Source organism: Notamacropus eugenii, chromosome 5 (assembly GCF_028372415.1).
Source record: "Notamacropus eugenii isolate mMacEug1 chromosome 5, mMacEug1.pri_v2, whole genome shotgun sequence".
Taxonomy (NCBI): domain Eukaryota; kingdom Metazoa; phylum Chordata; class Mammalia; order Diprotodontia; family Macropodidae; genus Notamacropus; species Notamacropus eugenii.
Genome location: NC_092876.1, coordinates 292,020,445 through 292,047,823, shown reverse-complemented (window position 1 = coordinate 292,047,823; position 27,379 = coordinate 292,020,445). Strand labels below are relative to the sequence as shown.

At 33.9% G+C, this 27,379-nt stretch overlaps 1 protein-coding gene across 3 annotated transcripts in view; it reads right to left on the bottom strand.

Annotated features, from left to right (window-relative positions):
- LRP1B (LDL receptor related protein 1B) overlaps window positions 1-27,379 on the bottom strand; it is a 2,222,640-nt gene that overhangs the window by 453,885 nt on the left and 1,741,376 nt on the right. For all 3 annotated transcript variants that reach the window (XM_072613193.1, XM_072613191.1, XM_072613192.1), the window contains 2 exons: window positions 11,497-11,686; window positions 7,502-7,706 (listed from right to left, as the gene is read on the bottom strand). In XM_072613193.1, the coding sequence (XP_072469294.1) occupies window positions 7,502-7,706; window positions 11,497-11,686 (395 nt within the window). The remainder of the gene's footprint in view (window positions 1-7,501; window positions 7,707-11,496; window positions 11,687-27,379) is intronic.

Below are 27,379 nucleotides of genomic sequence, written 5' to 3'. Positions count from 1 at the left end.
CAATCTACTTACCCAGCACTTGGTACAATGCCTAGACATATTAGGTGCTTAATAAATATTCAATAAATATTATGTATGATAATGACTTGATTGTCCAGCCTTACCTGACACTATTCTCTTTTCAAATTCTACATCCCTGGAAAACATTATTCTATGTTTTCTCTTCTTATCCTGGCCTCTCCAATCTCTACACCTTTATTTATGCTATTCCCTGTGCCTGAAATGGAATACATAGTCCTACTCCCATTCTCCAATTTGTATAATTCATATTTTTCTCCTTTAAACCCTAACTGAAGTATGATTGCCCTCATGAAGTTTTCCTGAGCTCCCAATCACAGGTATACATAAATTGTAGGTATAAGGAAAGAGTATTCCAACAAACTTTGGGAAATTAAACCATTTTCATTGGCTCTTTCCTTTCTTCTCAGAGGAACTGTTCAAAAGGTAAGGAACAATGGGGATTCATTCTCTCCCAGGTTGTGCTGTCACACCCAGCCTGCAGGTCTACACATGCCTCTGCTTCTATCTCAAGTGAAAATAATGTGCACTATCTGAAATTTCTCACAGCACTATGAATGTGTGTGTGTGTGTGTGTGTGTGTGTGTGTGCGTGTGTGTGTGTGTATTCCTCTCCTTCTACTGCTCCCCTCCATTAGATTGTAAGTTCACTAAAAATGGGATTTCTGCCATAATACTTTGAAACCAAGTATAAACTATGGCTTTGCATAGTGCCTTCTACAAATGAGGAATATAATGAATGTTTGGTAAATTGAATTGAAAACAACTAGAAAATCACATATGTTTTATAACAGTAAAAAAAAATGCTGTGATATTTTTAACAAAGGTATTGCATTATCTGGACTTTTGACTACATGTTCTATTTTGCCTTTTTAAAAAAAAGTTTTGAATTTTTAGCATCAATTTTAAATAAGTTCATTTTAACAAATATTTACTGACCATTCTAGAAAGCAATGCATTCTATAAGACTAATGTAGAAATAAAACAATAAAGAAATAAATTAATCTGAAGCCCTATACATGTTCATAAATAGTAAAGGAAAAAAAGGAAGGAAGGAAGAAAGGAAAGAAGGAAGGAAGGAAGGAAGGAAGGAAGGAAGGAAGGAAGGAAGGAAGAAAAGAAAGAAAGAAAGAAAGAAAGAAAGAAAGAAAGAAAGAAAGAAAGAAAGAAAGAAAGAAAGAAAAAAAGAAAGGAGGGAGGGAGGGAGGAAGGAAGGAAGGAAGGAAGGAAGGAAGGAAGGAAGGAAGGAAGGAAGAAAGGAAGGAAGAGAGAGAGAGAGAGAAAGAAAGAAAGAAAGAAAGAAAGAAAGAAAGAAAGAAAGAAAGAAGAGAATAATAAATTCCTGGATACTGTTTTTCATGTCAAGATTTAAATATGTTTCCAGTCTGGGGAGATTTCATTTTCTCTACCCAAGTTGCTCAAGTGTAAAGATGAATTTCCAAGTCAGTCAATTTGGACTTCATTAAAATAAAATGTTAGGAGCCAGAGTTGGAGGAGAATTCCCATTTCTCTAGCATATATGAAAGCATGGGCTATTGGGAACTATAAAATTTTGGAATCTCTCTTGGCCCACATTAATATAATTCACAGAACCAAACACTCAGGATTTTAAGATAGACATGTCATTCCCCCATTTCCCTTAAAGGTGTGAAGTATAAGTCTGAAGTACATTAAATAGCTAAGGTAAGGTCAATAAGATAACCAATAAAAATTTGATACTATAGTGACTTCCTGAAAAAACACAATTAGAAAGAATTACTAAAAAATTAAAGGACAATCAGTTAAAAATCACCTCTAAAGCCCCTGATTGCTTGAAATCTAGATGAATCCCTAAAATTCCAGACGTTTTTTGGAGTTTCTTAACTACCAAGCAATTAAAACCCAGCAGGTGTAAAAAATGACTAAGACTACTTGCATTCCATGTAATTTGCAACTTTTTTATTTTTCTTGAAAGCAAAATAAAACTACTTACGACAAAACCAATCAGTTTATAAAATTAAAGCAAAGCGTAAATATGAGAGTTAGCTCTTACTAAGTGCAGAACAACATTGAATCCGTACGGGAAAGAAACAGCACTGAAACGAAGACCAATCTGTAAATCAGTTTAAACTCAGTTTAGGAAGAAATGCCTATAAATGAACTTCCGTGTAAGTGTGTGGAGTTAAAGTGCTGCCTGAGCTTCGTTTAGGTTCACTTGGCTATGCTCCCCTGAAGTGATGAACTTGTCACAGAACAGTGGAAAAAAATAGGCAAAGGACATTTTCAAAATAATTTGTCTACAAAGAAGAATATGCATGGCCCATTGTTTATTAGAGTTCAATCACTTAGTCTTTAGGTGGTTTACTTTTATATCAGTATTACTTAAGTTCATATATGGTATATCAAAATAATGCTATCTGCAATGAAGAGTGGCAAGTTGTGAGTCATCTGGAATCTGGGGGGATCTGTTCATTTTATTACATAAATCACATTAATCTCAGGAAAATTCTTACTTTCAGTAGTAAATTACAACAGTCAGCTGTCCAGAGGGCATTTGGGTAGAATTACTTTTTATGTTTAAAAATGAAACAAATGAAAGCATCACCAAGAGAATACAGCTACAGTCCCATTTAAGTAGCTAAATATTTTCTACTAAATTACATCACTGCTTTTCTAATTAGAAAAAAAAAACAAATGTAACTCTTGGGAATTGTGGAAAATGCATAAGGCTGAATTTTTCTTGGTTAGTTATTTTTTCAGCAATATCCAACACTTTGTGATTCCATTTGAGGTTTTCTTGGCAAAGATACTGGAGTGGTTTGTCATTTTTTTCCCCAGTTCATTTTACAGATGAGAAAACTGGGGCAAACAGAGTCAAAGCTCACATACCCAGTAAGTGTCTGAGGCCAGATTTGAACTCAGGAAGGTGAATCTTCCTGACTTCAAGCCTGGCACTCTATCCACTGCATCACCTAGCTGCCGATAGGGCTTAATAACTAATAATTAAACATTTCAATTTATAGCCATTGAATGGAATGTTAAAGAAATGACAAGCAGTTATGACTTCTTAAATAAAAAAGTTAAATATTTCTCCAATTTACATGAAAGCAAAAAATCTATAAATAAAGATAGGTTCAAGAACTCTAACAATGACTGTCATACTATCAAGTGTGGTCTTATAATAAAAACATACTAACAGTAATTATAACAAGGTCTAAAAATAACAATAGCTATATGTGGAGAGAGATTTTAAAATATGATGAAGCACATTTACCTCTAGATCAAGTAGTAATCTATGAAAAAATTAAAAATAATAATTAAACTACTTTGTCCCATCTTAGGTATTTAGAATCCCCATAGAAGGGAGGAGTAAAAACAAAAGGGGAATTTAAAAAAAAGTAATGGTGAAGAAAGATTAAACTTGAGAAGGAAAGTAGTGAGAAGGGATTAAAAATGTTTTGCACTAGGACATAATAATGGCTAATTAACAGATATTGCTAATAGAATGGGAGGTAGGCTGCCCATGGGGCAGCTAGGCAGTGAAGTGCATAGAAGCCAAACTCCTGAAATCAAGAAGACCTGAATTTAAATCCCTCCTCGGACACTTACTAGATGTGTGACCCTGGGCAAATCACTTAACCCTGTTTGCTTCAGTTTCCTCATCTGTAAAACGAGCTAGAGAAAGAAATGGTAAACCACTCCAATCTCTTTGCCAAGAAGACCCCAAATGTAGTCACAAAGAGTTGGACATGACTGAAATGCCTGAACAACAACTTATTCTGACAAAACCCTAAAGTTCACACCAGACCTAAGTTATCAATAAATCCAAAGAGAAGCTGGAGTAAATTACATTTTCTACTCCATAACTGAACAATCAGCACAAGCCCATGAGCAGTAGTAATTCCTCTTTCCCATCCCCTCCAGTAATCTAGTTCCTAACCAAAGATATCCAGATACAAATGCAGTCTACAAAGCTCTGTGTCCTGAAACTGCAAGACCAGAACCAAGCAGGAATTTTGGAATAGAAACATAAGAGTCCACAGAAACCTAAAAATGTACATTTATTTGAGCAATCAAGAAGGAGATATAGGATTATTGTAGGAGGACAAGGACTAAGTGTACTTTCCTAACCATAATGCCTTCAGAGGGTTAAAGAAGGATGGATGTCCAGTAGGTGAATTGGCTCTATTCTGAGAAACTTCAGAGGGAAAAGAAAAAGGGATACAAAAGGAGGAATACAATAGTGGTGAAAGTAGGAAGGAGTAGAACTTGCTATTTTCCCAAACCGAGGGATAGGAAAAGAAACAGAAACAGAAACATGATGGAAGAGGTGGGAGGAAGGGGACATTAGATTAACCTCATTCTTGTCTGAAATGAACAAAGGAAGCTAAACATGCCAGATTAGGTATGGAAACAATAACTTGCATATACATGGTGCTTTAAGATCTGCAAAGTGCATTACAAATGATATATGTGGGGGAAAATGATGATGATAACTATCATTTATATAGTGATTACTATGTGCCAGACACTTTGCTACTGTTATTATCCATTGTTTGTTAAGTTATTATCTCATTTGATCCTCACAACAACCCAATTTACAGAGGAGGACACTGAGGCAAACAGAGATTAAGTTATTTGCCCAGAGCCAGTCACACAGATAAGTGTCTGAGTCAGGATGTGAACGCTGGTCTTGGAAACCTGAATCCAAGTACAACACCCTTTCCACTGTGCTACCTATGTGTATCTAACTCAACGAGGAAGCGAGAGGGTTGGGGGTAGAGGTGTTTTAAGAGGCAAGATAATAAGAAAGAAGGAATAGTTTCATTACAGCAAAACAAGCCTCTGATACAAAGGGGTATTTAGGGTGAGTGAGAGGTGAGGAAGAATTAAAATTAAAGACTACATCTTAGAGCACAGAGATGTGTTTGAATAAATTATGTTACCTGAATGCAATGTGAAGTTGCACCTTTGGAAATGATGATAAGCAAGGACTTCAGAGAATCTTGGATATCATGAATTATCACAGAGTGAAATGAGTAGAACCAGGACAATTTATTCAAGGACCACATAAGAAAAAAATTTTGAAAGATCTAACTCTGATCACAGCAGTGACCAACTATATCTCCAGAGCACCTATAAATAGCATATTGCCATCCTTAGAGAAATAATGGAAACAAAGGCAGACAGATTTCTTTTACAATGCCAATCCATATATTAGTCCAATATAATCATTCATACATACACAAAAGAGAGAAGAACCATCAGGACAGTGTTAAAATTAATGTATAGAATATATTACATGATTTTTTCTCAAAAAAAAAAGCGAGTAATGGAATGGACATTCATGGTTTCACATAGAATTTTCCCTTTTGTGTTCTGCTATGTGTAATGGAAATCTTTTTCTGTATTTTAAGGTCAGGATTTTTAAAATAAAATTAATTTTTAAAATTAGAAAACTTTATTAGGGATAAGTATTAGACCTATGATTTTATAGATACAAGGAACTACCAGGATGAAACTTTCTCTGCAAACAAAATGTGACACCTTCGCTGTGATTTATAGTCTTAGTGAGTTGCCTTGATCATTGAAAAGGCTGAAATGGCTTGCCTTTGGTCACACAGTCAGTATGTACCAGAGACAGGCCTTGAAAATAGGTCTTCCTGGCTCTAAGTACAATTTTCTTTGTATTACTCCACATCAATTTCTATTCATCAATTTTTTTTTTTAAAAGTATCATTCACCATAAAGTCTGGGATAATATACATCATGATTGCTGAGCACAAGTCCTTCCATGTAACAACAGACAGGAGGTTATTAGGAGGTATCATCCCCTTGGACAGAGTTGGCACCATAGGGCACTATTCATCTCTAGCCTCTATGTTTTAAAAAGATGACCTACTAATTAAAAATCAGGAAAGAGCAATGCACTCCAACTGTCCCATATGCTATAGACTCCATTCATTCTAGTTATAACGAATTAAACTCACATTTATAAAGAACCTAATTATGTACAAGATGCAGAACATGTCAGGTGACCCCAACAGTTCCTCCACTGAAGAATTATACTTTGTTTTTCCCCTCCATCAGGGACACTAGTTAAAAAGAAGATAAAAGGAGTCTGAATATAGTCACTGTGAAGTAGGGGATAAGTTCTCCCTATTGTGCCTAGGGGGATACTTTGTTAACGTTTCTTTGTTCCAAAAGACAGGATGAAGCCTGATTTCTACTTCTTCCTTTTTGAAAGAACATGCAAAATTAACTGTGTGATCATACAGAAACAAAATCAAATCACCACATCATTCGACTGAATAATATTTTGATAATATATTCAAACAAATTTATTTTTTAAAATAGGTCACTTTAAAAAAGGGACCTATTTGTACAAAAATATTTATAGTGGTTCTTTTTGTGGTAGCAAAGAATTGGAAATTGAAGGGATGCCCATGGGTTGGGGAATGGCTAAACAAGTTGTGTTATATGGAATATTATTGTGCTATAAGAAATGATAAGCAGGATGATTTCAGAAAAACCTGTAAAGACTTACATGAACTGATGCAAAGTGAAGGGAACAGAACCAGGAGAACATGATACAAAGTAACAGTAATATAGTTGAGTGAAAAACTGCGAATGCCTTAGCTATTCTTGGCAATACAATGAGCCAAGAAAATTCCAAAGGATTAATGATGAAGCGTACTATCTGCCTCCAGAGAAGAGCTAATGTTGTTTGAATACAGAGTGAAGCATGCTAATTTTCACTTTTTTCTTTTATTTCTTTTCCTTTTATTCGAGTCTTCCTATACAAAATCACTAATATGGAAATGTTTTACATGCTTGCATAAGTAAAACCTATATTTGACTGTTTACCAGCTAAGGGAGAGGGTGAAGAGGGAAAGTGAGAGGGATAGAATTTGGAACTGAAAACTTAAAAAAAAAAAAAAAACAAATGTAAAAAAAAAATTAACATGTAATTAGGGGAAAAATAAAATAAATTAAATTAAATAGCAGGTCACTGAGTTCAATTATAAAGATTTTCTGAAAGACTATACCTTAATAACTTGTCTATAGAAACCTAAGAGAAAAAAATTGGCTCTACAGGATGAATACAGTAATTAAATTATAAAAGCATAAATGAATCATTGTAAGGTACATATATATGTGTGTGTGTGTGTGTGTGTGTGTGTGTGTGTGTGTGTGTGTGTGTGTGTGTGTGTAACGTTATTGAAATTTATAGGCTCATTTTCTCCACATTTGTGGATAAATAAACTATTCCATTTCATTTTTTTAAAAACAAATACTTTTTGGTTAAATTATACTTACCATCCATTACACATTTTTTTTTCAATAAAACATATTCATACTCTGGTAACACTTTCCATTTTAAGAAGTCAAAACAAAACAGTGCCACCTGTTTAGATGTGATACACTCCTTTCTTAAGTAGAGAAGCATAAATATCAAATATACTATTCTATAACTCATATTTAATAAAAATAATTTAACTTACATATCTCTTGGATCCATCATATTCACACCTTTCGATTTTGCCAAGGCTACCATCAGAAAAGTACAGTTTTTCTGCACTGTGATCAATGGTGAGTCCATTAGGAGTAAGGATGTCTGTGCTGACAACGACTTGGGCATTTTTCCCAGTGAGTGTAGATCGCATTATACTTGGGTGCTGCTCATTCCAGTTGGTCCAAAACATTAAACTGTATTTTAATTGGAAAAATATATAAATTTTTGTTTTACTTATAGAAGAATCACAAATTTTAAACAATTCTTAGAGAAATATTTCCTAGAGTCTTAAAATGAATGCTGGAAATATTTCTAAGAAACATTAGGTTGTGCCTTCCTCTAAATAATAATTTAATTGAATGATTCTACATGATATAAAATGGGACTTTATATTTACCAGTGGGAAAATTATAATATCAAGTTTCCTCTGAACTAAGTGCACTAAAAACTAAAACAAAACAAAAAACATCTTCCCTATGACTTAATATTATACTATTTTGTAGAGCTTGAACAAATGCCTCCATTACCTGTATAATGTTGCATACAATTATTTTTGTACATTTGTGGAGATCATATTTCAGACTCCATATTTCAGAAAGTTCTATCCTGTATCTAGGTCCTTAAAGTTTCTTTTTAATACTGGGGGCTACAATTGGTCCAAATTCTACAGGGACTGGGTACTTCTATGTAACATGCATTCTGACTTCTGACTATATACTATGCATTAATTCAATCTCCTACGTCTACTTCATTTCTTTTCTCTTTTCTATATTAGTCATTGCACCATTTTTTTAATGTCTTTATACTTCAACTTTGTTTTTTAAATTGAGTGCAATAGAAAAGTTAACTTAAAACTTCTTCCAATCCCAAATGTTTTCATTTGTATTGAATACTCAAAATCTGTCATCAGTACCTTCTGCTCAATGTTTTAATAATGAAGTCATCATGCTCAACAATATCATCAAGAAAAAATACCATACGTGATACTCTAGACAAGGCAAGATTACATATAGCATCCATATAGCATAGTTAAGGACCATGTGGGATCACAGTATCATTATCTGTATCTGTATCTGTATCATTAAATAGAGTACATGAAGCTTTATGGCATTATTGGGCAGGATGTAAATTCACACAAAATCAGTTTCTCCTTGCAAATTAAACAGATTCTCACCCACTGAGTATAACATCTGGGCTATCTATTCACTTTGTAAAAAAACAAAATTGATAGCAATTTCAACGATGTGAATCTGAAAGACAAATATTCATGTATAGGTATATAAAATGAGCTAATTTTAAAAGAATTCTTGTGCTATTAACCATCAACGTTTAAGAAACATCTCATTTACTACAAAGTGATAAAATAAGAACTATGCTGAAATGTCTATATCCAAGGATTTTGTAAATGAACATTTAAAGTACTTAAAACACATTTTTCAAGTCATAAATGTCACCTGAAACATAGCAATGGAGAATAATTTAGCGTGTTTAATGTTTTCCTACCTTATGTCACTTATGATTGCATCTAATTACCTGTTATTTAATGAATATCTTATATTTTCAATATTATTGATGTAAATAAGGGAAAATGTCTTTTCTTAAACAACAACTTTTAAAATTATTTCTCAAACAAGGCCTTCAAGTCATCTTATTCCATATTATGACATTCAGTATGAATCAGGCAGATATTATTGCATTTGGTGACTTACTTCCTTTGGAGATGCCTCAATTCTAGACAGAAGTTCCTCTAATCTCTATCGTCGTTTCCTTTTGTGATTCTCCTAAAGCTCTATTCACCATCCTAGGAAGTTCCTAAACCAAAATGTAAACTCCTTGAGAGCAGAGATTGTCATTGCCTTGATACTTAGCACAATGTTTGGCACATTGTGTTTAATATATGTTTTTTTCATGTACTCGTATGTTTTTTGCCCCAGATACTTATAAAGTATTGACAGTGAAACTAAGCATGTGCCAAAGTATTAGATAATATTCACTTTTGCTCTGGCATCTCAGAAGCTTAATGAATAAAGAAATTTCAGTTCTATCCCTGATTTAGTGAATAACTAGAAGTGTTACTTTAGGAAGTTAATAAATCAGCTAATGTTTATTAAACATATCATACCATGTACCAGACACTGTGCTAAGTGATGGAGATATAAAGAAAAACAAAAGAAAGTCACTGCTCTCAAAGAACTTACAATCTGGTAGAGGAGAAGATATGCAAACAACTTTGTACAAACAAGATATATGGAAGATAAATTGGAGATAATCAATTGAGCAAAGGCAGAAAGATTAAAGGGGATTACAGAAGGTAAGACTTTATCTGAGACATGAAGGCTATGAGGGAAGTCAGGTGGTAGGGATAAAGAGGAAGAGAAATCTAGGTATGAGTAATTACAGGTCAGTGGAAATGCTGAGGGTCAGGAGATGAAGTGTCTTGTACAAGGAGCAAGTTAAACAGATTTCATATTTGATCCTAGAGGTAATAAGGAGCCACTGAAGTGGATTCAAAGCAGGGAGAGGAGCAATGGATTGGTGTTACATGGTCAAACTTGGGCTTTAGGAAAATCAATCTGGCAGATGAGTGAGGGAAACAGTCAAACACTAAACTTCTCTGACTCTCATTTTCCTATTCTCTGTGGAAACAGGGCATGATAGATAGAGCTCTAAATTAAAAATCAACAGATCTGGTTTGTAGTCCAAATTTATGAATAAGTAAGTGGATGACCTAGGATAGTTCACTTAAATTTAGTGAGTCTCTTAATTTCTTGACTTGAAAAACCAGGAGGCTAGGAATTTCCCTTCACTGTCTCCCTGGTCTGAAATTCTAGATTAACTTTAAAATCCTCCATACTGAGGATATACATAATTGGATAAATTGTTCATATTAATTATTTGCTTGTAATTTTTCCATTTCCTAAAAAGCTATTCTTTCTGAAATATGTCCTCCTGACTGGTTCATATGATAACATCTCCAGAGCAGGAAGGAAGCTCAGAGGCCATGCAGTCTTAACCCTTCATTTTACTGATTAAGGAAATTGAGGTATAAGGAGGATGAGAAATGTGTCCAACATCACACAGTGCATAAGTATAGAGAATAGATTTGAACCCAGACTTTCTGACTCCAAAGTCGTGTTCTTTTCACTACTTCACTGTCTCCCTGAAAGCGAGGTATTAGAATATTCTCTTTTCATACTGCTTTTTTGTTTGCTAGTGTTATAAAACCATACCATGTGGCTTGAAGGTGAAATTCCCCCATTCCTTCCACCACCCATCTATTATGGTCCTTCTAAATGACTAACATCTAGCTAAGCATTGCAAGTGCAAGGAAAAAACAAGTAACAAACAAACAAACATACAACATCACCAACAACTAAAAACCCCAACAACCAGAGTTCCTGCTCTTGAGTTGCTTACCTCCTCCCTGAGGGAATGGATGTAGCATACTAAACAGAAACATCTATATGATAATTAGAGTAGGGAGTGAGAATTGACAATTACAGGAATCAGAAAAGAATTCCACAAGGTAGGGGAACAGGAGTAGAGCCCCGGGCTCTGATATGTCTTTTGTCCAATGCTCCTGACCAGTATTTTCTCTCTCTATGCAGGAGCTTAATTGGACAGTACAACTTTACATAAAACACTAAAGGTCTAGTTTTTGTAATCATTCATGCCTGAAATGTTCTAATGTAGCAGATCCCAGCTCTGATGCGTATTCCCTCTGTGACATTGGGCAAGTCATTTAACCTCATTAAGGCTTCTGGTTTCTCATCTGTAAAATAAGGGGCTTGTAAAATAAAATGGCCTCTGAGGTTTCTTCTAGTTTGTGGTCCATGAACTTATTTTAAGTATGAACAGCCTAACACATGTCTGAAAAGTTACTCACTTGTATCTTTGCATGCCCTTTTTTTGGCGTTTCAAGTTAAATCAACTATGAAAAGGGAAAAAATAAGACCACAAATTAAAAAAAAAAAAGTTCCATACTTTTGACATTCATCCAATGCTAATACATGTGGATGGTCATCTTCTGACATTGTGATGACAGCTTCTCTGTTAAAAGCTCCTGGTCGGTTCTGGTCAACTGTATGTCTTGTGATGGATGATGCAGTAGAACTGGTCCAGTACAGGGTATCCCAAGCTCTATGATAGGCAAGTCCTTCAACAGAGCCAACATCTGTCAAAAGAAAGGAGGGAATTTACTTTTTGACTTGCAAAGAACTAGACTTCTAGAATAGAGAAACAAGTATGACAAGTACATATGCCAATATATAAATTCTTAGTTATTTTGAGCATTTCACAACTTAAAAGAATATAAAATTATAATTATTGAGAAGCCTAATACAAATAACATTGGCAGCTGGTTTTTCATGACAGAGCACAGCTGTGAACTGTAACACATGCCATGAAGATATTTTCTGCAGGATTGCGTAGATGAAGAAAGCAAAAATTTGCTTCAAAAAGTTCAATGACAAGATAGTTTCTTTTTTTTAGAAGCTAGTTGCTTTCTTTCTTTAATTAAATAATGGATTCTTAAAGTGTATTCGGTTTTCACAAAGTTAGGGATGTCTTTGTACCATACGTCGATGACTTTCTCCAGCTACACAATTTGAATAAATTATTCCCCTTGACATGATACCTGGAAATGTGAAAGAGAAAAGCAAACAAATTCCCAAACCTTCAATAAACATTGGTTGACTATTTAATAATTCCTACAGTAAGTGCTTTTATTCTATATGAGTAATGTGATATAAAAACAAAAGCAAATGAAATTAATTGCCATCAAAGGCACACCTTTAGTGCTGTCAGAAGAAGATAAATTGCAGTCTACAAATTCCAATAAATAAAAGTGACAATATGAAGAACAAAAGTAATTATTTTTTATGATTGTACACCCAAGCTTGAGGGGAACAGACTGGCGTCGTTGCCTTAATTTGGGCCTTATTTAGTGTAGAAAATGAGTACTGTGGAAAAAAAAAATTAATGTATCTACAGATTTCTTTTCCTTCACTGCTAATCCTATTCTCTTCAGTTAAATATAGTCCAATAAACTTAAGAAAACAAACTATTTTTTTTTTTGCTTTCTCTGTAAGTTCTCCTGTGGCATGCAGGTGACCCTGAGTTACAATGAAGTGTAAACTTGATCAGGTCCTACAAAAACAGTAATACTTTGAGTATTAGGTCCATTGATTAGACTACATATCTAATGTTTGAGGACAGACAAGGTCATCACAAGGTTGGCTATAAGGTGGTGAATTTGTGTGGTCCTACCAAGCATCTACCAAATGTTAAAAATAGCTGCCATGTAAAAAGAGAGGAGCAATTCCATTAATACCAACACAGTTTTAAAGTAGTAAAGTTGCTAACCCACTGAATCTTTAAAAAGAAACAAACAAGCAGCTTCTATTTGTGGCTATATCAAAGAATGATGATGTTAAAAAGAGCACTTATACCTCTGATAACTAAAATGAGTTAATCAAAATTTCAAAAAGAGGTAAAGGGAAGAAAACTTATATTTTCAATCAACTGGCAGAGTTTAGAAGTCAACAACAACTTAATAGATACAAAAAAAAAATTTTAAGTTTTTTGGGCCAGACATTTTTTCTAGCATCAAAATGTTTCCTTCATCCCTCCCTTCTCTCACTCCATGCTCCTTCTCTTCCTTCCTTATTTCTTTCCATTTTTCCTTTCCTTACTTCCATTTCTTCCTTCCGTTCTTCTCTTTCTTTTCTCCTTCCTTCCTATCTTTTTTCCTTCTTTTTCTGTTCTCTCCCTTTCTTCTTCCTAATACATAAAGCTATTTTCAACATAGGAATGAGGTTAGTTACTAGGCTTAAGCTAAATATATAGGAAGGAAAGGAAGGAGAAACAAGGAGGCAACAAGTATTTATTAGCACTTACTATGAGCTAGGCACTATGCCAAATGCTTTACAAACATTATCTCTCTCATTTGAACTCAGATCAACCATTTGAGGTAGAAGCTATTATTGTCCTTGTTTTACAACTGGGGAAACTGAGGCAGAGAGAGGTTAAGGGATTTGCCTGGAGTCACAGCTAGTAGGTATCTCAAGCCAGATTTCACTTCAGGTCTTCCTGACTCCAGGTCCAGTGCTTTATCCAATGATCCATCTAGCAGCTTACCAAGATCCATTAATCAAGTGTTTTTTGTTAAAAGTATGTTAGTGTCTTGAAGCAATAGAAAACCTGCTTAGGAACAAATGAATCATTTTTATTGCTGCATTCCTGCATATGCTAAAAAAAACAGTGAGATTAAAGATTTCCTTTTCTTCTGGGACTCTAAGGAAGTTGTAAGGACTAGGATACACAATGAAAATAGGATATTTACAGAGGCATCAATCATGTTTACAAAAAAATGACAGATTTTGAAGAATGTTACATTTTCACTGTCACTGCCAAATCAATTCTAATCATTAGGCATTCAGGTAACAAGGACGGAGTTTTAGTCCAGAGACAAAACAAAAATATAAACCATTATGATTATCCAAAGTAAGGTTAATGTCTCAGTATTTGGGTGCTATGTTTTTACTGGGTTATAAAATGGCAGAATGAGTTAATTTGACAATGTGATCTATTGAGAAGAACAGTGGATTTGGAGTTTTGAAGCTATATTTCAATCCATACTCTGCTATATCCTACCTGCATGTCTTTGGGCTTCAATTTCTTCACCTGTTTAAAAGAGAGATTATACTAATCAGGTGAGGGCAACCTGCTGCCTCAAGTCCACATATGGCCTTCTAGGTCCTTGGGTGTGGCCTTTTGACTGAATCCAAGTTTTCAGAATAAATCCTTTCATTAAGGGGATTTGTTCTGTGCAGTTGGGATTCCCTCAAAGGGCCACACTTAAGGACCTAGAGGGCTACATGTGGCTTTGAGGCCTCAGGTTTCCCACCCCTGTGACTAAATCATCTCTAAGATCTCTTCTAGCACTAATTCCTACAGTTATAAGTGAATTGGTTCCAAAAACCAAATCACTGATTCCACTGTGCAATATCTATTTCTAAATAATATTGGTGCTATTGAGCTGAAAGGAACTGAATTATCATATATATACAGTCCTATATTCCCTTATCTACTGAGAAATACAGAATGAATAAAGGGTGGAGTCATAGGTTATGAATTATTAAAGGAAGGATATAATCATTAATCCATCTACTTTCTGAATTTTCCCTTTTCAGTGACTTGGAAAGAGCTTCCTCCTGGTTGTGTTTCCAAGCCAAGTCAGCAAGGAACCACTTGGTGCAACCCCTGAGATGAAGCAGATGCTCCTCTTTTATGGTTGATCTATTTCCTGGATTACTGGCATATAAAATGTCTCTCTCTGTCCAGGTGGAATCGTCTTTGTTTTATTTTTGTAATAGATGACAACCTGGCAGAATACTTAATCACAATCTGGTATTACACCAAAAAAGAAAAAAATACATTGAAGCTTTTTTTTTTTAATTTTTCAAAAATATATTTACTTTCTATTAAAAGAGATATTGGCATAAAACCCGAAAACCCTGATGGAAAACACAAACCTAAGCATAATTTTATGAAGATTATATTAGGAAAAAAATTTAAAAAAAACAACTCTGAGCTATATAAGAAAAGTAATAACAACATTAGCCTTCTTCTGTATTATTACCTGATGATCCAAGAGAATTCCTAAGTCAGTTAAATAGACTGCCTAAAAAGGTGTACTATCGGTTCGGGCAGTATTATCACAACAATTATGTTGTGATAAGTTTTTAAATGAAAAGAAAATGCTTGTTTGCCTAGCCAACCAGACCTGGAATATATAGAGGATCTGAGAAGAGGAAGTTAAACTTGCTAAGAAACTCACAATGATAGGAGAGAGCTGAGGAAGAAATTACAAGGATCTTGGCAGCTTCGTCCCTCCCAAGACATCAAAAGAATTGCAGAGCTAGCAAAAGAACACATCAGGTGACGGAGAAGAGATCTCTGTGATAACAGGTTAGATAAAGGAACAACATAAGAAGGGAAATTGCTTCAGAAAATTCATTTCCCTGTCCTTAAAGCAGTTTTCCAAACTGTAGGATAAAGAATGGAGGGTCAGTTGGTAGAAAATCCTCTTTTAAAGAAACTGAAGTGATTGGACATTTTTTAGTATAGCTCCTGAATAAATTTATTTATTTATTAGTGAGAGGAAAGTTCAAATCAGTTAAGAAAAGCAAAAGTAAAGATTTTTATTCCAAGGAAAAATGAATCCAGTGCAAAGTATCTGATATATGGACAAATGAAGTCAAATTTGAATAATCATTTACCATATGTCAAGGGAGGCTCAGCTGGTATAGGATCATGACACAAGTGAGTTTGTCATTGAACCACTGGTTCTATTTGAAAAAAAAAAGTAGAGAAACTCAAAGTTCAATCATTTTGGGATGATGTCTAAATATATGCTATTTTAACATCAATCATGTGGCAAATACAGTGCAGGAAAGGGGCTACCAAAATAAATGGCAACTTTTAAAAAATGAAAATAACTTAAGACTGGTTTCATTTATTAGGAATTTTCAATAATTACATTTAAATTTGTCAATTTTTATTGGATCCATGTTTACAAAAAGTAAAGCAATATCCTTTTGTTATAAATGTGTAACTAATTTTAAGAAAAGAAATGCATTAGAGCAGTTGGGACCTAACTCAAGCTAAGATGACAGACACAGTTTAAATGGCAGAAAAATGGAAGTACAGAGTAAAAAAGTCATATCCAGAAGATAAAATCCTTTGTATTTATCACTGGAATTCACAAGGTACCCTTACTGAATGAGATTAAAGACATCTGTTTGTTTTTCAAATGCTTTAGATGCTGCTACCATGAAACCTAATAAGCTGAAATGAAATCTTAAAAGTGAACATACAGAATATGGGGGGAGTCCAGAAAATTTTTTCTGGAGAAAATTAGATGCTTTTAATAGGCAAAACCAGTGATTGCCAAAAACCATTTTTGTGATATCAGCAAAGACTTCTAAATCACCTAAGTATGATGAAAGAATGAATACGTGTAAGAAACCTCATTCAAAAGAGAGATGTCACTACTTTCTTATAACTAATACTTCCAGAATCATATACAAATTAACTCTGACAGGTTCTATTTAGGGATAATGTGATGGCAAAGAGAACTGTCCATCTGTTGAAAGACCTTTATAAATCAATTGTTTGAAAAAGTAAAACATTTCAACTTTTAGTACAATGGATGACACAACAGATGTTAAAGATGCTTATTTAATTAGATATGCATACACTGCATTTGGAATCAGAGGACCATGGTTTGAATTGGTTCCTGAGTGACCTTGGATAAGTCATCCATTCACTGTGGGTCTGTTTGTTCATTTGTTAAATGAAGTAACAGAGACTGATAGTGGATAAATGACTAACAAAGTTTCTTCACACTAAATCTGTGCTACTTCACTGACAAAGAAAATTTATAAGAATTTTTAAGATGTCAATGTAAGGCTTTCTCTATCCCAATTCTGGAAACCATTCAGGATACAGGGTATCCATTGTGCAAAGCAATTCTTGTACTCAGTCATAAGTAAATTAAGAATTGGGAAAAATAAAAGAAAATGGCTTCCTATGCAGTACAAATCAATCTCTCAAACAGGATTGATCTTATAAGTGACTAGTGCTGGTTGTCATTTACACAATGTGATTCAAGTGGCACTGAGAAGGCATCCCTGCCCATTTCCCAATCATGTTACAATTGCTGATTTTTTTTAAAGGAGATATTGAACCATATCTTTTTTATATCTAAATGACTACCCAGAAGAAATCTAGGCTGCTACACTGGCTCTTTTAGGCCAACTGAGTGCTGCACTGGTTACTGCTTATTTGCAGTTGTACATTTCAAAATGATCAGTAAATCTTATTTCCAGACATGTCCCTTCTAGCTTAAATTTTGAAAACCTTCTATTCAATTTTTTACATTTTAATTTTCCATACTTTTATAACCAACCCCAAAGTCTAGCCAAGGGCTAACATTCCCTGGGAGTAGTACAGACAGAGATGTAGTATCAACCCTCACCAAAATGTCAAATCTGATGTTTTTCCTCTACCTCTGTTTTCTGGGTCAAAGGTCTGCTATCCTGCATAGCTTTACCCCAAGTAATCCTCAAGTGTTAAGGCTTTATTCTCTATGCTCCTGAAATTTTTACTCTGCTCTCCATTTTCTACCTATCAAAACTAACCCCTGCTTTATTTTATTCCCTTTTCAGTTAGTTTTCAAGTTGAAAAACAAAATACGATGCTTCTGGGGAAGCATCAAGTAGACAAATAAATAAATAGTCATTGCACGCTTACCGTACCTGGCTGCACTGTTCTGGGATACATCTGACTTCTCCTCTATGCCCCTGAGTTGAACACATTTTCTCCTCTCCTCTCCCTCCAGGACTCTAAGTTCCTTGAGGCCAGGGGCTGTCTGTCTTTTTTTTTCTTTCCTCTTTGCATCCCCAGCACTTAGCAAAGCACCCAGCATAATATAGGTACTTAATAAATGTTTATTGACCATTTAAGAAATGTAATGGGTATGATGAAATGTCCTTGAAAAAAATTCATTTCTCTTCAAATATGAATGATATTTTCTACTTACTACAAGGTGCACTGAACAGATAAAAGTGAAATACTAGTGCTTTTCATGAACATGTTTTTAAAAAGAAAAAAAGTTCAGTAAATATTATCCTCATTGAAAGCAAAATAAATTCAGGCATTTATCTCTCTAAATGCGTTACATATAAAACAATGAAGTTTCTGCAGGGAAGCTGAAGCAAAGTCATTTGCTCATCCATAGATAAACTAAATGAAATTTTAATGAAAATGTTTGGGACAAGTTCATTTTGACATCAATTTGGGGATGAAACACTTCAAAAAAATAACAATTTGGGAGAGTAATATTCCCTCAGTTCTTTTAATTATGTTAGAAGGAAGCAAGTAATGAAACTGTTGTTAGCAAAAAAAAAAAAAAAAAAAAAAGGATCAAAAATATCCATTCAGAATTAGATTAATAATGAAGAGATTGATCTTTCAAAAGTGGATAGAATCCAAAAGTTTAAATATTATCATTTAGATTAGCTGAAACACATTAAGAATTTTAGAGAAAGCATAAACCCATTTAACTCATCAAGTGAATAAATTTAAGGAATCAGTCATCTTTTTTTTGATAATTATTAACCCTGTCTCCTTTGATCATTAAAATATTTAGATATTGAAGCAGTTAAAAAAAACTAATTAAAATGGACTGTGTTATATATATTTTGACCACAACACAAATTTAATTGCAAAAAATCAGATAGAGAGATTTATGGATACAACCAAAGGTTATCAAGCACTTTTCTTACTGATAGCACAAGACTTATCTGCTAAAGTATAAATACTATGTAGGTGGGGCCATGTTTTATACCTTTTGGTGCAATCAGATAAATATCACTTCTTTATTTTTCCAGGGGGTTCCTTGTAAAAGATGGATAAAGTAAAAAATAATTCTCTTTTCTAAAATTAGAGATTTCAATTTTTCTTCAATAAATATAGTAAGGCTAGATCTAGACCCACTTCCATTTTTTGCCATTAAGTACTTCATTAGGCTGGCAATCTGAAATCCCTAAAATCAATCCTAATCTTAATGTTACTGGAAGAAACATAGTGTAAAATGATCGAAGAAGTAGTAGAAATGAGGAAGGCTGTGTAAGAAAATTAAAATGTTAGCAGTATTTTTAAATTGCATATAACAAGGAAAAGAAGAAGAAATTAAGAGGTATGGGAATGGAGGAAAAGACAATTATAGGAGTGAATTGAAAAGAGATGTAAAGTTAATGAAGCAATGAAATATAGAAAGGTTATTCCAGATGATGAGAAGAAGAAAGGATTTGATTCTAGAAGAAAGAAAGGACTTGATTCTATGTGTCAAAATTTCACGAAGAGAAAAAAAAGATTAATACTAGAAAATGAAAAAATTAAAATAAAATAGATGAATAGAGAAAAACTAACATGGGAAATAAGTAAAAGTTCTTAACCTCAAGGTGAATGAGAATCAATGTCTATGTAATTGCAAAATTATAATATTAATGCTGGAACTTTGAATTTGAGACAGGTAACATGAAGTAATAGACAACTGGCCAGTCACAGACACAGAATCTAGGTTCAGAGCCCAACCCTGACACTTTCTGGTCATGTGATACTGAGCAAACCACTTAACCTCTTAGTGACCTGGGCAGTTACTAGTCTGCATTGATGGAGTTTACATAATGAGAATTAACTCAAAGGTAAAAAACACAAGTCCAATCTCTTGGTCTCTGTCTACTATCAATGCATTGATACAATGAGAAACTGTACTATATCTGTGTTAATTCCTGATAGAAATGAAAGCAGATAATATGAAGATACTATAGCTAATTGGAAGGATGGTCAACAGGTTCTTCTCAGAAAGGCAAAAGAAGAAATTGGTAGAAATTGGATTCATAGTGTACCCATAGTTCTACCTCTCTAGTATAACTCTATGTCTGTTTGACTTACTTGATTATGCAATAGCCCACCTCCATTCTCTCTTGTCTCTCAAATCCATTATTCATATTGCTATCAAACTAATTTCTCTTATTCATATAAGATTCATTTAAGTCGATTTTTCTGTATATATTTTATTCTTCTCCAACTCACAAATAGATTCATAAATCCACTTATACTCAATTTCTTTATCTCCTTAATTCTTTGGATCTTCTTTTCCACTACACAGTTGACACATATCCTACATGAGTCTGCTCTGGACCTCACATTTACAACGTGATGGTCCATATCCATGATTCACCATGTTGCTCCTCTCTCCACTCACAATCTCTCTGTTTAAATATTTTATTTCATCATACTCTCCTCTGTATCCACCTTCATTTTGAAAGTCTCTCTCTCTCCATATATGTATACATATACATATATACACACATATGTACGTATGTGTCTATGCATATATACATATTTAGTTCCTTTGGAAAATCTTGTTAATTTCTTTGCAGGATGTTGCTATTTCTTCATTCTCTGAAACAGATGTTATTTATTACATAAACTGAGGTTATTTCCATAGTGACCATTTCACACATGTTCATTATAAATATTGAAAACTGAGAAGAATCCTGTTAAATGATGTTTCCAATTTCTTTTGTTGCATGGTAAATCCAATTCTACAAACACCTTTGCTTTCCACTACAAGAATCTAAGAGTTATCCTTCCATTTTACTAGAACTTTCTTTTGTCTTTTTGTCCTTAAAATGGGAGTATTGACATAGTTCAGTTATTCTATTAAAGGACTTCCACTAAGTCTCACTTAAATACATATCAAATCTAGGTGACTGATTTCTTGAAGGCTTTACATCCAAATGTAAAGTCCTTGAGTATAGTCCTGGGAGTAGATTAAGTGAGCTATCTAAAGTGAGCTATCTAACTTTAGTTAAGCACAGAAAAGCTTATGATCTATAGGCTAGATACTAAATAGTTTGATTGTGAAACCCACTAAACAAAGATAAATTAAAAATGGCTCTCATTCTTTTATAAACGTTTTCTATAGTGACAATATCTGTGGCAGAAAATCCAGCAACAGATGTTACGAATTAGAAGTTTTAGACCACAATTTTACTCTTGGTACCCCAAGTGTGTGCTTGTTTTCCAAAAACTAATCAATTAACATCTTCTTGGAATAATTATACATGTCTTCTTGAAAACTTAAGAGATGAGCTTGTCTCAAAAGATTTAGGGCATATTTCATTATTAATCAGGATAAATGAATCACAACAATAAATATTATTTCTATACTTTTATGTTTCAATATATTCTTTTTCTGTTTTTGAATGAGACAAAAGAAATATCCAAATTTCCTTTCATTTAAGGCAATATGTGTGTTCAGTTCAGTTTCATATGGGAACCAACATTTGACTTGAATTTATCCAGACTATTTTTAAAATGAATAAGTAACTATTTTTGAGTTTTTCTTTTAAAATGTTCCTATTTATCACATTATTATGGCAAATAGATTTTCCTGGTCATTATTATTTATGTTAAAAAAAGTTACTAATAATACAGCTAGAAGTTCTCAAAATTGTTACATTTTAAATATAACCTTTTAAGAATGGTGTGTGTGTATGTGTGTACATGTATGCATGCGTATGTTACATAAAATAATGCTTTGGGGAAGAGCTTCTTAAAAATCTCATGTTGACAATGAAAAGACATAATAGTTGACATATATAATCTTTCATATTGTTATAAAAACACTTTTAAACACTGACACCATCAATTTAAATGATCTGGTTTTCAATCTAAAGCTGTTACCAGCACTTGCCTAAAAAAAAAAAAAAACCAAACAAACTTTACCAAGAAGAAGTGTTTCTAAAATTCATATTCATTCATGGAATCATATCTCCAGAATTAATACAAACACTGTAACCTTTAAATCCCATACTTTTATAACCCCTATGATGTTATTTAGGGTTGCTCTCTAGCATATCTGTGGAACTTTATTTTATGTATTTATTTTTAGTTTTCATTACTCATTTCCATAAAATTTTGAGTTCCAAATTTTCTCCCCATCTCTCCCCTTCCCCCATGCCATAATGCCTTGCATTCTGATTACCCCTTCCCTCCATATGCCTTGCATTCTGATTACCCCTTCCCTCCATATGCCCTCCCTTCTATCACACCCTTCCCTTCCCCCATTCCCATCTTCTCTCTTGTCTTATAGGGCAAGATAGATTTCTATACCGCATTATCTGTATTTCTTATTTCCCAGTTGTATGCAAAAACAATTCTCAACATTTGTTCCTAAAACTTTGAGTTCCAACTTATCTCCCTTCCTCCATCCCCACCCATCCCCACTGAGAAGGCAAGCAATTCAATATAGGCTATATATGTGTACTTTTGCAAAAGACTTCCATAAGTCATGTTGTGTAAGACTTACCACAATTCCCCCCATCCTATCCTGCCCCCCATTTAAACTATTCTCTCTTTTGACCTTGTTCTTCCCCAAAAGTGTTTACTTCTAATTATTCCCTCCTCCCATTTGCCCTCTCTTCCATCATTCTCCCCCTCCACTTGGCCCCTTCTCCCCTACTTTCCTGTAGTGTAAGACAGATTTTCATACCAAATTGAGTGAGCATGTTATTCCCTCATTAAGCCAGATGTGAAGAGAGTAAGCTTCACTTTTTCCTCTCATCTCCTCCATTTTCTTCTATATTGAAAAAGCTTTTTCTTGCCTCTTTTATGAGAGATAATTTGCCCCATTCCATTTCTTCCTTTCCCCTCCCAATACATTCCTCTCCCACTCCTTAATTTTATTTTTTTAGATATCAGTCCTCTTTATTCAACTCAACCTGTGCTTTCTGTCTATGTGTGTGTGTATGTGTGTGTGTGTGTGTGTGTGTGTGTGTGTGTGTATGTGTATAATCCCTCCAACTACCCAAATATTGAGAAAAGTCTCAAGACTTACAAATATTACCTTTCCAAGTAGAAATGTAAACAGTTTAACTTTGGTAAGTCTCTTACGATTTCTCTTTCCTGCTTACCTTTTCATGCTTCCATTGATTCTTGTACTGAAAGTAACGTTTTCTATTCAGCTCTGGTCTTTTCATCAAGAATGCTTGAAAGTCCTCTATTTCATTAAATGACCATTTTTCCCCCTGAAGTATTATATTCAGCTTTGCTGGGTAGGTGATTCTGGGTTTTAATCCTAGTTTCTTTGACTTCTGGTATATCATATTCCAAGCCCTTCCATTCCTTAATGTAGAAGCTGTTAGATCTTGTGTTATTCTGATTGTATTTTCACAATACTCAAATTGTTTCTTTCTAGCTACTAGTAATACTTTCTCCTTGACCTGGAACTCTGGAATTTGGCTACAATATTCCTAGGAGTTTCTCTTTTCAGATCTCTTTCAGGGGGTGATCAGTGAATTATTTCAATATTTATTTTGCCCTCTGGTTCTAGAATATTAAGGCAGTTTTCCTTGATAATTTCATGAGAGTTGATGTCTAGGCTCTTTTTTTGATCATGGCTTTCAGGTAGTCCCATAATTTTTAAGTTGTCTCTCCTGTATGCATTTTCCAGGTTAGTTGTTTTTCAAATGAGATATTTCACATTTTCTTCAATTTTGTCATTCTTTTGGTTTTGTTTTGTAATTTCTTGGTTTCTCATAAGGTCATTAGCTTCCATCTACTCCATTCTAATTTTTAAAGAACTATTTTCTTCAGTGAGCTTTTGAACCTCCTTTTCCATTTGGCTAGTTCTTTTCTTTAAAGCATTCTTTTCCTCATTGGATTTTTGGACCTCTTTTGCCAATTGAGTTAGCTTATTTTTAAGGTGTTATTTTCTTCAGCATTTTTTTGGGTCTCCTTTAGCAAGATGTTGACTCACTTTTCATGATTTTCTTGCATTGCTCTCATTTCTCTTCCCAATTTTTCCTCCACCTCTCTTACTTGATTTTGAACATTCTTTTTGAGCTCTTCCTTGGCCTGAGACTATTGAATATTTATTTTTGAGGTTTTGGATACAAAAGCCTTGACTTTCTCTCATGCTATGCCTTGTTCTTCCTCATTCAAAAAGTATGGAAGAAAATACTTTTTCACCAAGAAAGTAATCTTCTATAGTCTTATTTTTTCCACCTTTTTTGAGCATTTTCCCAGCCAGTTACTTGACTTTTGAGTCCTTTGTCAAGAGGAGGGTATACTCTGGGGACCTGTAAGTTCTCAGTTCCTCCAAGGTGTCATAATCAAGGGAGAGGAGTAAACTCCTCTCCTGACCTGTGCATTGGTCTGGGAGCAATGAAAAACTTTTCTGCCCAGAATTTGTGTTTAGAATTCCTTCTCCACGACTACCTCCAGCTCCACTACACAGTCAATTCATATTTAGCTTGCAGTCTACTGAAATCCCCAGATCATTTTCAGATGAACTACTGTTAGCCATGCTTCTCCTATCTTGTACATAAGCACTATCTCTTTAATTGTACCCCATAAAATGTGCTGAATCCTTTGCTTACTTAGCATCTGTTTATGCATGTACTTGCTCAATGCATATTTAGTAGTTTGGATACTCTTATCATGTAGGTGGGAATTATTTGTGTGAGACCATAAGTTCCCAGGGCCCAGAGAGGTTTGGTTTTTTAACATTTTCTAGGGTTCTTAACAACTGTCCACAAAAATATGCTAATTATTGTTGATGATGAAAGTAACAACAAAGATGACAACAATGGTGGCAGTGGTAATAAAACACATATTTACAAATTATATCTGTCTGGCCCACATAAAGAGAACTCCTGAAGGTCAGGGACCATTTCATTTAAGTCTTTCAATCTTCAGTCCTACCACAGGTTCTAGAACAGAGTAGGTGGTTAATAAATGCTGATTGACAAAACAATTACCTTATTCAACCAAAGAAAATGAATGGAAGAAGGCATCTTAATAGCAAAAATAGTTATCATTGATACTAGAAAAATACTAGAAAATGGAATGAATGTTATACTGCTTTCTCATTTTGAGCTTATTTATTCAGAAATCTTAGAACACTAAACTGAAAATATAAGTTAATAGCACACAATTCTTTTTTGCTGCTTTTTTCTTCCCTGTTGTTGATATATTCATCTTTTTACTTGAAAATCCACATATTATTTGGCTGGTAATATCAAAGATGTGTGATCAGAAGGGACAGTAACACTGCCGTACTCAGGTTTGACCTCAAAATAATAGATGCTGTCCATACTGATTAAAGAAATGATGAGATCCATATTTGGCAGTTCATTTCACCAACATAGAAACACTTATCATGAGTTTTCAAAGAAGATGCAGATATTTCTATGAAGTTTTCTTTCCTAAAGTCTGGGTCATTGGGGGCTCCTTTAGTAATTCCTGTGGTTTGAGCTGACTATTCCCTTTAAAGTTTTGAATTATTTTTCTGGTCTCAGAAGTTCATAGTTAAGTATGCTAAACTTTCAGAATATTCAAAAAATGCCTTAGTATTAGGTAGAATAATGGTATTACAAAGAAAATCTAGGCAGCACAATAGGTCAACTTGAGCATTCAAACCTAAGAAAGCATGCTGACTCAATTCTTTTTGTTACTCATTTTTTTAATTGCTGAAGAAAAATCTTTACTTTAGAAAGATAGGTGTTCTAACTCTAGAAGAAAGTGTTAAGAATTAACCAGCTTTCAGTCCCTTAAAGTGCCTGCCCTTCAAGGAGAATAATTTTCACACAGATGGAAAGAGAACCATTTCTAACACTTTGTGGATTGAGAATAATCTTTCATGGTTATTTGTATTTTTGTTCTCTTAGGGTGCACTAGTTTCACAAACCAATTTCATCACCACTTACAGTTCAGGGATATTGAAATAAGTGGGAAGGAAGAAAACAGATGCAAAAAGACAAGTATTCAAAAAAATTACACAATGTATGTGTATTTCACTGGGGAATAAGGGATTACAAAATTGTGGGAAAGTAGGGAAAATAAGTAAAATAAAATTGAGTGTGATAAGAAGCAAATATGATGGTGAAGCTGATAATTCCAAGAAATTATCCAGAATCAAGGTAAAAATATGTAAGGGAATGATCACAAATTCAACTCTATCAACATGGTGTAATGGTTAGGGCTTAAAAGTCAAGGAGTTCAAATCCTCTCTCAAACACTTACTAGGTCTATCACCATGGGTAAGTCACCTAACTTCTTTGGGACTCAGCTTTCTCATCTGTAAAATGAGGTAGTTAAACAAGACAACTTCTAACATCCTTTCCAGATCTAAATCTGTATTCCTAGGAGTATACAATATCTAAAAGCAAATCATAGCTGTGCTTTTTTATATTCTTTTATATGCATGTAATTAAAGATCTGCAACAAATTTTAATGTTCAGGATCAAGGCCAGAAAAATAACATAATGTGTAAGAAGACAGAAATAAGAAATGGAATTATATTTTAAAATTTCCATTAAACTAGAAGAGTGGAGAAAATAACTTACAAATAATGGATTTTTTCTATGAGAGAAAAGTAAAATAATTCAGATCAAAGAGTATGTCCCCCTCAAAAAAGGCAGAAAGACAAATTGGGGGGAGGGTGAATTAGGATAGTTAAATTATCATTCTCTTGCTCTTAGGCATTGATCTGTTCTCCTTTACTCCCTCAGTGTCTAGGAGAGCACAAAGAAGAAACATGAAGATAATCCAAATATTTTAGTTCCTGTAATAGGGATTAAAATAGCAAATCATATACTTGTATGTTTAGGAATTAACCAGTATTTTATTCAGTGCACAAAAGGAATTGAATAAGAAGAAAAAAATATTTTAAATGAAATCATCATGGTAGCTGATAGGTCAAGCTTAAAATATCAAGAAAAAAAAATCACCTAGCATTTTTACTTCATCTTGTATGGCTTTTGGGTTCAGGGTCATAAATGGCTGACTGATAAAGACAATGGCCTTGATGTTATATTCCTTTATCTTTTGAGGTATATAAGCAAACCAACCAGGCAAATCCAAGATTAATGTAATGGACTGACTAAGAATCTTGGTAAAGCTAAAGGTAATTTTATCATTTATGGTCTAGTTGGTACTAGATAGAACTGACCAACTCAGTCCTTCCTATTGGTCACCTGAGTGAGCCAGGACTTAATTCGCCTTTTCTATCTTTTGTTTTAACTATAAAATCAAGTTAATTATAGTAGTTCCCCAATTATTTTAGAGTTGTTATTAAAATAAATGAGATTATTTCTATAAAATTTCTATAAAATGCTTATGACTAGTTGGAAAAAAAAGTACTATGGAAATAAATGTTGATATTATTATGGCAATGCAGATATTCTTAATATTTTATAAGCATAGTAAAATAATTTAGTATCTATAA